General features: G+C 37.6%; 1 protein-coding gene across 4 annotated transcripts in view; it reads left to right on the top strand.

The window, feature by feature from the left end:
• The window catches only part of ATP9B (ATPase phospholipid transporting 9B (putative)), a 164,968-nt gene that overhangs the window by 22,038 nt on the left and 128,616 nt on the right, over positions 1-14,314 (top strand). For all 4 annotated transcript variants that reach the window (XM_084282525.1, XM_084282524.1, XM_084282526.1 and 1 more), the window contains 3 exons: positions 3,840-3,990; positions 6,688-6,801; positions 10,641-10,749. In XM_084282525.1, coding sequence (XP_084138651.1) covers positions 3,840-3,990; positions 6,688-6,801; positions 10,641-10,749 — 374 coding nt within the window. The remainder of the gene's footprint in view (positions 1-3,839; positions 3,991-6,687; positions 6,802-10,640; positions 10,750-14,314) is intronic.

Raw genomic sequence — 14,314 nt, 5'->3', positions numbered from 1 at the left:
CTTTCTTGATGCAGGTCTATATCATCACTTTCTATTATACAACTAAGCTTTATCTTCTGGTTGTGCTGTCCTCCACCACATGCCCTGAAAACTAATGTGTTTAAAGCTTTAATTCCACAAAGAGTTTTACCAAGTTTAAATCCAAGCTGGCATGAAGTTGAATTGTTCCATCATATGTTGTGAGCATGTAACCTGTATTTTTGCAACTGTTTTTATGATTTTTTAGATTTTAAAGATCAGGAATGGATTTGTCTGAAATCAACCCCTCATTATGTTCCATGTTAGCTTACAGCTGGATCAATTTGCTGGTCACGTTTACCCATGCAGTTGCACAAATACTTGTGTCAGCACAAGGGAAGGGGAAGAACACACACCTTTACTATAGGAGGAAGATGGTACTAGCCATTTCAGCAGCAGCAGGATAAGTTCACAGCCATTAAACTGATTGTAGAACTGTGACACGTAGAAAGCAGTGTTGTTTGTATCGCTTTAAAGATGCTTGTCATGATCAAGACATCTGTAAGGTTTTTCTGAACTGTTATATGTTAGTAAACAGAATGATTGCATTTTGAATGTTGAACTAATGCTGTTATGGTTTTTAAAGTAGAATAGTTCCTTGCTACTATTTAAAATTGATGGAAAAAAGTTTCTGAATGGGCTTATATTTATTGCAAAAATAAAATGCATTGAATCAAACTAAATTGACGTCAGTCCCATAGTGAAAGCATCAAGGAGGAAAATTTAATAATCCAGCATTTGAAGCTGAAGTCTTGAAATGATGGCTTGTGAGTATTGTGTAGTGGCATTTCAAGAACCAAGTGATGGTTGCTTTGAATTATTTTACTTTTGCATAATATAGTTTTCTCTAAGAAGACCCACCAACTTTGAATTTCATTTGTTCTTTGGCAAAATTAGTTTCTAAATAGACCTGTGATAGTACAGGTTACAGACAAAGAACATTTCAAGTGGGAATGTAGTGATGCAAGCTATCAGCCTTTCTCTAGTGCTTATTTGTGTGTACTGTGATACTGCAATTGTGGAAAAACAGTTTAGGAAGGGACCTTAAGAGACTGTCCAGTCAGTTCTTTGCCTGCATACTGCCATTATGTTCAAACACCTCACTAGAAAACTTGCATCACTTCCTTTCACGTGCCAGTGTAGTTGAAATCCACTGTTACCACTTTGGCCTGTTCTTTGACTTCAGTGAGTGCTCAAAAAAGGCCTGTCTACTCATTCTTTCCAAATCACTGGTCTAGAACAGACTCCCAACATGATTAAGGCCCCTCTGCCAGTGTTAAAAATGCAGAGATAGTATCCCAAGGTCATGGTGGACAACAAGTTAACCATGAGCTAGTAGTGTGCCCTTGTGACCAAGAAGGCCAATGGTATCCTGGGCTGCATTTGGAAGAGTGTTGCCAGCAGGTCAAGGGAGGTGATCCTCCCCTTCTACTCAGCCCTGGTGAGGCCACACCTGGAGTATTGTGTCCAGTTCTGGGCTCCCCTGTACAAGAGGAACATAGGACTTCTAGAGAAGGTCCAGCATAGAGCCATGATGATCTTCAGAGGTCCCTTCCAATCTGAGCATTTCTGTGATTCTGTATTGAAAGTAACTTGTTAGGTTTTCCTGTAAAATGTTAGGTTTTCCTGTAAAGAATGTGCAAATGTTTGTGTGTGTATTTATATATATATATACACATATATATATGTATGTATATATATATACATATAATATTTTTAATATATATTATATTATCATAGAATCGTAGAATATCCCAAGTTGGAAGGGACCCATACAGATCACCAAATCCAACTCCTTGTCCACACAGGTCTACCTGAAACTTCAGACCATATGACTAAGTGCACAGTCCAAGCACTTCTTCAACTCTGACAGGCTTGGTGCGGTGATTACTTCCCTGGGGAGCCTGTTCAAGTGTGCAACAACCCTCTCAGTGAAGAACCTCTTCCTCGTGTCTAGCCTAAACCTTTCCTGTCTCAGCTTGGCACCTTTCCCATGGGTCCTATCACTGGTCACTAATGAGAATAGATTGGCATCTGCTCCTCCACTCCCCCTCAGGAGGAAGCTGTAGACCATGATGAGGTCTCCCCTCAGCCTCCTCTTTTCCAGGTTGAACAGGCCAAGTGACCTCAGCTGCTTCTCATATGTTTTCTCCTCTAGGCCCTTCACCATCTTTGTTGCCCTTCTCTGGACACTCTCCAACAGCTTCATGTCCTTTTTGTACTGTGATGCCCAGAACTGCACACAGTACCTCAAGGTGAGGCTGCATCAGTGCAGAGTAGAGTGTGACAATCCCTTCCCTCGACCGACTAGCGATGCCGTGCTTGATGCACCCCAGGGTACGGTTGGCCCTCCTGGCTGCCAGGGCACACTGCTGGCTTTCATTCAACTTGCTGTCAACCACAACCCCCAGTTCCCTCTGTGGGGATGCTCTCCAGCATCTCATTGCCCAATGTACATATAGCCAGGGTTGCCCCATCCCAGGTGCAGGACACGGCACTTGCTCTTGTTAAACTTCATGAGGTTGGTGATCGCCCAGCTCTACAATCTGTCCGGACCTCTCTGCAAAGCCTTTCCACCCTCAACAGAGTCAACAAGTCCTCCAAGTTTTGTGTCTTCAGCAAATTTTCTCAAAGCACCTTCTAGTCCTATATCCAAATCATTTATTAAAACATTGAAGAGGACTGGCCCTAAAATGGAGCCTTGGGGCACCCCACTGGTGATTGACCATCAGCCTGATATGGCCCTATTTACCACAAGCCTTTGAGCCCTGCCCATCAGCCGCTTGCTCACCCATTGTATGATGGTTTTTTTTGTCTAGCTGTATACTAGACATTTTGTCCAGTAGGATCCTATGGGAAACTGTGTCAAAAGCTTTACTGAAATCCAAAAAGATCACATCAGCTGGTTTCCCTTGATCGACTGGATGGGTGATCTTATCATAAAAGGAAATCAAGTTAGTCAAACAGACCTACCCCTCGTGAACCCATGCTGACTGGGACCAATGACTGCATTGTTTCCCAGGTGCGTTTCAGTAACTTCCAAGATAATCTCCATAATTTTACCAGGCACTGACGTGAGACTGGCAGGCCTGTGGTTGCCAGAGTCATCTTTCTTACCCTTCTTGAAAATTGGTACAGCATTTGCCAGCTTCCAGTCAACTGGGACCTCTCCAGATTCCCAAGACCATTGAAAAATAATTGAGAGAGGTCCCATGATAACAACAGCCAGCTCTCTAAGCACCCTGGGATGAATCCTATCTGGACTCATGGACTTGTATGGATCCATATATATTATTATATTACATATATATTACATTACATTATTACTACATTATTACATATTTATTACAACGTTATTACATATTATACATTATTACACATTATGTTACATTATATTGCAATATATTATGCATTATATAATATATATATTATATATACATTATTATATATAATATAAAATGTGTAAACAAATATATTTACATAACATTCATAAAATGGTACAATGGCTTGGGTTGGAAGGGACCTTAAAGGTTCCATCTCCCCTGACAAGGGCAAGGACACCTTACATTAGACCAGGTTGCTCAACTATATATTAGATAAATATTGTTTATGTGTTTTTATAGATGTATATTTGTGTGTGTGTCTGAGTTAAGAGTTCTGTGTAATTAACCTAAATATTAGAAGTCAACATCATGCTTACTAATTTAGGTACAGTGAAAAAAAACACCTATTTTTCTTAGCTTCAGGATTCCATGTTTGAAATTGATTATCATATACAGTAAATTTTTATTTTGAAAGTAAACAATTATTTTTCTTTTCAGTTGTTCTGATTGGCTTATAAACATTTGCCGAAGAAAGAAAGAGCTGAAGGCTCGCACAGTGTGGCTTGGGTGTCCTGAAAAATGTGAAGAAAAATACCCAAAAAATGCCATTAAAAATCAAAAATACAACGTCTTTACCTTTATACCTGGGGTAAGGTTACTAATTTTTTTATGGTATTGGGCTGACTGTATGCTCCGTACTGCTTTCTTTATTTGGCAATTCTGTGAAAAGATCATTTATTTGCCCAGATTCTTCTTTTTTTTTTTTTTTTTTTTCTACCATTATCTCAGTGTCTTTAATTGCAATTGACAGTAAGAGCAAAGCTGCTTTTTTCTTAATTGTATTTTCAAAGGGGTATTTACTAGAGAAGTGCAATTTGTATGACTTGGAACAGTGGGATTTCAGTGAAGCTTTACAAATTTGAGGTTCATTTCCTTGCATTTTTATGTTCATCATTAGAAATTTGTAACCCTCTGTTTGAAACAGTCAATTCTACACTATCAGTTGTGAAAATGCCACAAAATACTGACTATAGTTGAGAAACAGTTGAAAATCAATTGTGCTAATATAGATATTTCTGCATGCTCACTGCCATTGAAAGCACAATAAATGATGCATTCTGAAATATGAACTCCTCATTAGGAAAAATCTCTGGTTTATATGGAAATAAGTAAGGCTTATCTTTGTAGAGTAGTACTTTTCAGAGTTGTAATTCTTCTTGCAGTTTTAAAAAATAATGAAGTCTTTTTGGTTTTGAATGATAATACTTTTGTTGTGGAGTAGATGCAGGTTTTTTTCTTTCTTTTGGCTTTACAGTTTTGTCAGTTTCAAATTTTCCAATTTGAAAAAAAAAAAATCAGATTTGAGGTTGTCTAGGTAGTCTTTTAGCTGAACAGTAGTGATATAACACTTGTAAGACACTGGCAAAGTTAAGGTGCTGCTGCTTTGCCAAAAAGACATGTTGAGATTAACTTTTCTGAGTTTTTTTCCTAGGGCTTAGTTTTTTGCATAATTAATGACATTGCACTGATGAAAGCAATAAATATCTGTCAAGTAGCTTTGATTTTCATGCAGAATCGTTTCAATGTCAACTGAATTGTAAACTTAAAAGATGGAGATACTATTTAAAAGTGGTTTTGATCTGTTTTGAAACTTTTGCCTTTGGAGCAATTTATTACTCACTGTGCAGTTACAATTCTAGAATAATATTGCAAGTTCAGTAGGCACTTCTAGTAGGTAGCCACTCCCTAGTAGCTAGAGGTGTTGTGTTATACTAGATGTCAGCATCTGTCATTTTTTTGGAATATGGAACAATTTATTCTATGGTGAACTTGAACTTTGTCTTCAATTAGAACTTGAACAATTATCTTGGAGTTTAGACCAAACTTTTATTTATTAATAGACACATCCTCTGTATCAATATTTATTACAAATGATTCTTCTGAGAAATTTAGTGCTAAGTCATTTTTCCAGATTATTTCATGTCCATGTTATTATTAATATTGCATAGTTTAAACTTTCTAAAAACTTAGTAAACTGTCATTGCTTTTGTTAAAAAAAAAAAAAAAAAAAAAAAAAAAGTTGGTCTTGTTATGGAAACTGAAGAACACTACCTTATTCTGAGATTCCATCTGATAGCCTTTTGGAAGGAGAACAATACCTACCCACTCTCTCTGGATCATTTCTGTAGTTATTTTGTCTTCCTAAGCAACATTTATTCTTGAAGACTGAGTAGTTTCATTATTTTTAAGAACTGTGGGAAGTGGTAATTTTGAAGGAATGTGTCTCAACTGATGGTAACCTTGGCCCCTTTGAAAATTGAGAATCTTCATAGAGAAACAGATGAGTTGTAGATCTTGTTGCTTGTACAAGAGTAGAAACTTCAGTGGCTACGTGGTAGAGGGAGTGTGCTGAGGGAATGTGGTGAATGAAAGTAATTAGGAATTGATGTGTACTGTTTTCTCTATGTGCTGCAGATTGGGTTGAAGTTTTAGGGTATTCTCACGCTGATGAAAATCAATATCATGTATCTTACTCAGTTTTCATACTCTGGGGAGTTTTAAATGACAAAGTCTAAAATAATATAATACTTTTGAAAATGGTTTCTGTTCATTTGATGCCAATGATTTATTTATTTATTTATTTTTGTTTAAGGCTGAGCTGTAAATATTTTAAGAAAGAAAGCATCTTAAGACAGATAATGCAGAATTTAAGTATTGGTACTTAACTAAAAGATTTAATGCTGTATTTTTAGAAAAAAAGGTTTAGCAGTTAAAAATGGAAACTTTAAGCAATGAAAGTTCAGATACTCAGTCTTCTGTGATTTTATTGGCACTTTAAGAAAAAAAAATCAAACAACTCACTTGGTTTCATAAACAAAGGTTAACTATTGTGAATATTAAATTATTACAAGATGCTTCTACAAATATCTGAATTCCATTTTCTGTTGAAATTCCATAGTGAATCTTTGCCCTGTGATCTTATATATATAGTTCATAATATTATTAAAGACTGATGAGTTTACATAGTTCAGTTTTCAAAATGTCAAAAATTCAGCAACTTGCTTTTCCAGATTGAAAAGAGGCATTCATATCAAAGGAATTTTCTCAACAAAAATAGCATTATAACGTTAAAATCATCATAATAATATGTATAGTATTGGGGATATTATACTGTACTATACAGTACAATATACTGTACAGTATGCTGTACTGGATAGCACGGTTATAGTACTGTGTGTTTTAGTATGCTATAGGTTTTGTATCTACTGTCACGAGAAAGTGAATTTTATGTATACTATACGCATAAATATTAAGGAATTTATCTATTTTGTGTTTCTCATTTTAGGTTTTATATGAACAGTTCAAGTTTTTCTTGAATCTCTATTTTCTCGTCGTGTCCTGCTCACAGTTTGTACCAGCATTGAAAATAGGCTACCTGTATACGTACTGGGCTCCTCTGGTAAACAGAAAAATGCTATTAACTAGAGGGTTTTTTAAACTTCAGCTGAAGAGTTCATGTACATATTTCATAGATTTTCATCTGGTGATGAAATCTGGTAATGATGAAAATCTATGAAAATCACTGATGAAATATGTAACAGAAGTAAAATACTTAATTGAAAGTACAGTATTACAGCAGATATTGCAAAAGGTGTTGTTTGTTAACCCTTTTTTATTAAGTGGGTAGTGTGAATCATGAGTAATGTTCCTTTATAGCAGCTGGTCACTTGAGAGATTGAAAAGAAGAAAACAAAAACCAACAAACAAACAAACAAAAACTTTAGCAGGTAGAGAACGTTATTGGCAGCATTCAACACTTTCGTGTTGTGTTTTTTTTTTTTTTTTTTTTTTTCTGTTTTTGTTCACTTTTATGTCTTAAGGCTGGGTCAGAATTGAAAGTGTACATCTTTGCATTCTTTTGGTATTGGTTTTGATCCTGTACTCTTTTCACAAAAAATGCATAAATATTAAAAAATAAAAGATAAAAAAATCAAGCTGTGAGTAAAGCAGGAGGAAAAGGTATTTTGAAGATAAGTTATGCATTAAACATGCTTTTCCTGCCTGATTGCATTGCCAGTTGCACTGATTTCCTTTCAATATGTCTGTTGTTGAACATTCTGCAGTAAGTTCTTCAGGAACTGTTCAAATAGTTGCTTCTGACTTACAATTTTCGAACCTCAGGAAAAACTATCCTTTGAAGAAGAGGCTCTTATGGTAGTCTGCCAGCTATATTCTGGTGATTTTGAATTCATGTATTATTTTAACTGAATCATTACCTTTATTTTTTTGGTTTCCCATCCCCATCGCCCCAGGTGTAAAAGCAGAACAGGAATACCTTATTTTCTAAATTTATTTTTAAAATTGTATTTTTCACAATGTGTTTATTGCAAGAGGTGTTCAAGAGGAGTAGTGACATGCTGACTGCTTGAGTAAAGGTTGTTCTTCAGTCCTTCTAGTAAATATTCTGGATTAATTTAATTGCTGAGAAAAGACCTTTTAAGTACTGATAAATGAAGAGGCAGTCCTGGAGATTCTTCACACCTCCATGTCCAGACGATTTTTGCTGCAACAAAAAACACTTCCAAGACAGAAAAAATGTTCAACTGTGGGAGTTCTAAAATGAATATTTACAAACGTCTTTGTTACTGACCCAGTAACAAAAGACAAAAGTTAACCTTGTCTGGAATTTGGTCTTGAAATTGTGAAGTGCTGTAGGTTAATGTGGTAGTAAGGAGAAAAAAAAATAATCAGCCCATCTTGGCATATCAGCCCATTTTATCTCTGTCAAAAAAAAAATAATAATACTATATAACACAGAATATGTTTTGTATATACATGTGGGTCTTCTTCAAGGATATTTTGAATAATGTTTCCAGTTTTTACATCTTGCACAAACTCAGATCTTGACGCTGGTGCTTAGTTTTTGGAAAACTCAGTTGTTTCTACTTGAGTAGCTGACTTCCAGGTAAACAAGATTAACTTTATGTTTAGTAAGGCTCAGTATTTATGATGAAAATATAAAACATTTATGTCAGACCTCCTCCTGGAAGAGCATGTAAATTGTTGGGAAATGTTCATCAAGAACAAGAGGAGTAGCTATAACTTAGTTTTGGCTCGTGTTTTCTCTCGAGAGTTTAAAATAATAAAAATTATTCAGCACAATACTTAAAACCACAAAATAGAAGCTGACTGTCTTCTAAAAGGTGGGTGTTTTTTGTCACTCTGCCTGTTCCCCTCCCCTTTCTTCACTTTGCACTTAGATCAAGCACCAGAGTTCTTCAAACAACGCTTTATTTTACTCATTTGCTGTCATTTGCATAGTAGAGAATAGAATTCTTCTTTTAAGTCCAACATCCAAGGATGTAAGGGACACAAATTTGATTGGAAGCTGTATGCTAAAGATGTTTAAGCACCTATAAAGGAAGACAACAATTCTCCCCTTTCGAAGAATGTCCTGTTTCTTTGGGTAAATGAGGAAAAATGGATGTGTTAAATACTTCCTTTATAATCATGGTCATTTGTATGGAGCTACCAGCAGGTGACTTGCAGGAGAAATTCTTGAAAATAACACCTCACGTTCCGTGCTTTCATTACTGCCTAGCGAATATGATATGTGCTAGTGGCAAATATTGGAAAGCATTTCAGGAGTGCCTTTCTTATGCTACTAAAATATTTCTGTTGTCAAAGCTCATGAAGATAATACAAAATGCTGCCATAAGAGGGGGAAAAACCCTACTGCTTTAAAGCGTAGAGATGGTGTTTAGGGGCACTAGCAAATGGCCGTTCAAAATAGCAATGATTTAAGGTGTCTGGAGAAAACGAAGATAAACAATTTTGTAAAAATTAAAGAAAACTTTTATTCCAAGTAAAGCAGCATGTCAATCCTATCAGATCCTCAGACACTTTTCAGAATATAGTTGACTGATTTTATGAAGTACTTTCAAATTTTTGAGTGTTGAAAATGGAGTTCTAAGGTAGGACTGTCTGAACCTTCTGGTATCTCAAAGGGCTAAATTAAGATCTGAAACTTGGGTTTAAGTAATAGTAGCGTGTATTAGGGGATTTGGTGTGAGGAGTGAGCAGGAATGCGTTTTTGGCAGTTTATTGTTCTGTCTGATTCTAATTTAATTGATGTAGCTAGTGTAAACATGAACAAACAAGAAGTATATTAACTATAAGCTTGCAACAGATTAAACCTTAGAATTCAGGGCTGGAAATGCAAAATGCCCTTGCTATTGAAAAGAAAAATTGTAGTCAAGACTGTTCTAAAAAAGCTCCACATCTTGACTTCTTTCTACTGAGAAAGTAGGGGAAGTCTGGCAAACACTGTTGGAATTTTGCAAGAAAGTAGTCTAATGGCTTATATTTTCTGGCATAGAAGGAAAATACTGATGTGTTTCAGAGTCCAAATGGATAATCTAAAGCCTTATCTGTTGGAGGATTTGTGAATAATTTTTTTTAGTCTTCTTGTATGACAGTAATAAGCTCCCTTTTCTGTCGTAAAATGTTATTTCTCTTTCACTGATGGAGAAAGACTAAGTACTTGATTTCAAGTAGCCAGAAACCATAACTGAGAAGAATTAGAAAGAGAGAGGGGAAACTCCTGCAGCTATATCCCTGAACTGTTCTGTTCTGTATTCCTTTTGGCGAGCATATTCTTTGTGTTGCCAGAAACTTAATTATATGTGGGACTCTCAGCACTTCCAGTATCAGCTGCAGTGGCACTGTCCTGTGAAAACTGAAGCCAAAACATTTAGATACTTAATTTTTCAGAACAGAACATTTTTTTTTTTTCTTTGTCAATATTTGTAGTGTGAGGGTAAATAAATGTAAGATGGCAAAATTAATTAAACTAAGCATCTGTTACCTTTTCATTTCTCTCTGTTAGGCAAAAGGCAGTGAACTTACCAGTACTTCTCCAGAACTGGAGACTTCTTAAATGTTTGTTGTAAAGACACAGATTTTTTAGAAGATGGGGAAATCAGCTTTAAAAACTGTAAAGCTGTCTTTTACTTATTTGAGGCATTTAATTTTTTTTTAATTTCAGTTTATATCTAAATTAGACATAATTTGAATATCTACATTTTTAAATTATACATATACAGTATACAAGTGTGATTTTCCTTCTTGGACTAAAAATTTAACAGATTGAAGAAAGCACTTGAAAAAGAAAAAATCGAAATGAACGAAAAAGTAAATATTCTAAGTTCAGGTTCTTACTTTGTATAGTGTTCCTGCTTGTGTAATTCTGTTCTAGCATTTTGACAATTCTGAGTTGCATCATTGTATCTTTAACAGGGATTTGTTTTGACAGTCACAGTGGTACGGGAAGCTGTTGATGAGTATCGTCGTTACAAGAGAGACAAGGAAATGAACTCACAGTTGTATAGCAAGCTGACAGTACGAGGTTAGTAAAACCATTTGTATAAATCCTTAAATATTTAACCTTTTTGTCATACACATAGAATTTCAGTTCAAACAACTATCTAATACTTCAAACTGCACTTTGGAGAATGAAAATGATACAGGATGTATGCTTGATTTCACTTAGATAATGAAACTTAAATTTGATCTGTTTAAGAAATATTGTAAATCTTTGGCTTGTAAAGGAAATGTATATTACTGTATATATCTTTGAAATATGCTACTACTTTGCACTATTACTTCAGTGTGCTGTACTCTGAAATTGATTTGAACAGTAAATCGGCAGCACTGTCAGTTGTATATCAAATGCATATATGAAATAAGAAATCGGTAACTAAGAAATACAATCTAATAACATTTCTGAGTCTTTCAATCTTAGTAGATATCACAGAATCACAGAATCACAGAATTTCTAGGTTGGAAGAGACCTCAATATATATTTGTACATAAGAACAGGTTGATGTATTGAGAGTCAGATAAGTATTAAAAATACTGTTTTTAATTTTTGCATATAATTTGAAATCATGTGATTGCATAATAGGAACAGAATGTTTTAACATCTGTGTGGTATTCCCCAGGGCTCAGTATTGGGGCCAGTTTTGTTTAATATTTTTATCAATGACATTGATAAGGGGATCGAGTGTACCACCTCTTTACTGGTGTTTGGGATTGCAGCACCTTGCCTTTGGGCTTGTTGAACCTCATTCAGTTAACATGGGGATACTTCTTAAGCTTGTCCAGGTCGCTTTGGATGACATCGCTTCCTTCTGTTGTATCAGCTGCTCCACTCAGCTTGGTGTCATCTGTAACATTCCCAGGGGTGCACTTAATCCCACTGTCTCTGTCATTGATAAATATATTAAACAGTACTGGTCTCAAGACAGACCCCTGAAAGACTCCACCCGTCACTGTACATAGAGCCATTGACTGCAGCTTTCTGGCTGCATCCATCTAGCTAATTCCTTATCCACCAAATAGTCCACCCTTCAAATCTGTCTCTCTCCAATTTGGAGTTGAGGATGTCATGGGGGACCATGTCAAAGGCTTTGCAGAAGTTTGAATAGATGATATTGGTCAGTCTTCCCTTGTTGATTGATGCAGTGACTCCATCATAGAAGGCCACCAGTTTTCTCAGGCACAATTTATCCTTGATAAAGTATTGTTAGCTAACTTGGATCACCTCCTTGTCTTGCACGTGCCTTAACATTGCTTCCAGGAGGATCTGTTCCACAATATTCCCTGTCACAGAGGTGAGGCTCACTGGTCTGTAGTTCCCTGGATCTTCCTTTCTACCCTTCTTAAAAATGGGAATGATGCTTCCCTTTATCCAGTCACCAGTGACTTCATCTGACTGCCATGGCTTTTCAAAAATGATGGAGAGAGGCTGGGCAACTCCATCAGCCAGTTCCCTCAGGACCCTGTGATGCATGTAATCAAGCCCCATAGACTTGCGTCTGTTCAGTTTCATCAGGTGGTCTCAAACCTGCTCTGTGCTTATAGGGGGAGGGACACTTCCCCCAGCCCTCACCTACACTTTCAGAGACTTGAGAGACATGGGAAACCTGATTGGCAGTGAAAACCGAGGCAAAGAAGTTGTTGAGTACCTCAGCCTCCTCCATGTCTGTTGTTACCAGCTCTCCCTTCTTGTTTATCAAAAGGGTTACACTCTCCTTGGCTTTCTTTTCTGAACAATGTACCTACAGAATCCCATCTTATTATTTTTTGAATCCCTTGCCAAGTTCTGTTCCATCTGTGCTGTGGCTTTTCTGATAACATATCCAGATGTGTAGGGATGGGATCTCCTCTGTACTCTTCCCAGGCCATATATCCCTGCTTCCACTGCCTGTGCATGTACCTTCTTATACCTGTTTGTCCAGCAGCTCCTTACACAACCATCTTGGTTTCCTTCTTTCCCTGCTTCATTTCTTGCACATGGGGATGGAGAGTTCTTGCAGTCTAAGAACAGCGTCCTTAAAGAGTTGCTGGTTCTGATGAGTTCCTCTGTTCCCCAAGGACAGCATTCCAGGGGATCTCATCCACTAGTCCTTTAAATAGCTGGAATTTCACTCTTCAGAAGTTTTGGGGTCCTGTTTTTGCTTTTTGCCAGGCCTGTATATCTTGAGGTCACCAACTCAACCAGGGCATGGTCCCTGCATCCCAGATTGCTTCCAGTCTTAACCTCCTTAATGAGTTCATCTGCACAGTTGGGCACCAGGCCCAGTAACACTTCTCCTCTGGTTGGTTTATCTAATGGTTGGACCAGGAATTTACACTGATACACACCACAAGTCTCCTGGATTGCTTACAGCCTGCTGTGTTGCTTTCCCTGCAGATATCTGGTTGATTGAAATCAGGATGAGAGCCTGTGAGCATGATGCTTGTTGTAGCTGAAGCAGGAAGGCCTTATTAACATGATCCCCTTGATCAGATGGTCTGCAGTAAACCCCAACTTAGGTGTCCTTTATTGGTTCGGTCCTTAATTTTTATCTGCAAGCTCTCAACCTGTTCTTTGCAATCTATCCATTTCTTAAAACAGAGGGCAACATCACCCCCCCGCCACTTCTCAGCCCATCTCTTTTGAAAAGCTTGTAGCCCTTAATTGCAGTGTGATTCCAGTTGTGTGATTTGCCCCACAACCTATTGATAGCAATTAGATCATAGTTTTCTAATTGCACTGTGGTTTCCAACTCCTCTTGCTTGTTTCCCATGCTGTGTGTGTCAGTGTAAAGGCACTTCAGTTGGACTATTGGCTGCATCACCTTTTTAGAGGAGCCCATCTTAATTTGGGACAGGTATTTCACAGATATTTCCCTATTGCTTACTGAAGTGTTGGTGTTTGTTCTTCTCTGCCACCCAGAAGTACATCCCTCTCCCTTGCTGAATCTAGTTTAAAGCTCTGCTAAACAGAGTATTAATTACAAAGTAGGATAGTGAGAAATAAAACCCACCTTCCTCACACACTCTTTCTTCCCAGGCTCTACTTCACTCCTGGTTCTTCTTCCTACTCCCAGTGCAGGAGGATGAGGAATGGGGGTTGCAATCAGACCGCACCACTTTCTTTGTTGCTCCTTCCTCTACACGCTCTTCCCCTGCTCCAGCGAGAGGTCCCTCCCATGAGATACAATCCTTCACGAACTGTTCCAGTGTGAACTTCCAGCGGTCTGCAGTTCAAGAACAACTCCACCATGGACCCTTTCCATGGGCTGTAGTCCTGCAGGAACAGACTGCTCCAGCGTGGTTCTCCTGCAGGCCGCAGTTCCCACCGGACAGCCTGCTCCACAGTGGGCTCTTCTCCATGGGCTGCAGCTTCCTTTACATCATACTGATCCATGCTGTCACATCCTCCACAGGCTGCAGTGTGAATATCTGTGCTGGGGTGGCCCTCCATGGGCTGCAAGTCGACAGATTGGTCCACCACAGTCATCTTGACAGGATACAGGAGAATCTGCTCCAATACCTGGAGCACCTACTCCTTCACAGACCTTTGTGTCTGCAGAATTTTCTCTCACAGTTTTCTGACTTCTCTTGCACAGAGCTGCAGTGCAGCA

Source organism: Netta rufina, assembly GCF_964035555.1.
Source record: "Netta rufina genome assembly, chromosome: 2".
In the NCBI taxonomy this organism is placed as follows: domain Eukaryota; kingdom Metazoa; phylum Chordata; class Aves; order Anseriformes; family Anatidae; genus Netta; species Netta rufina.
Note: the sequence above shows the minus strand (reverse complement) of the source record. Positions and strands in the feature narration are given on the sequence as shown.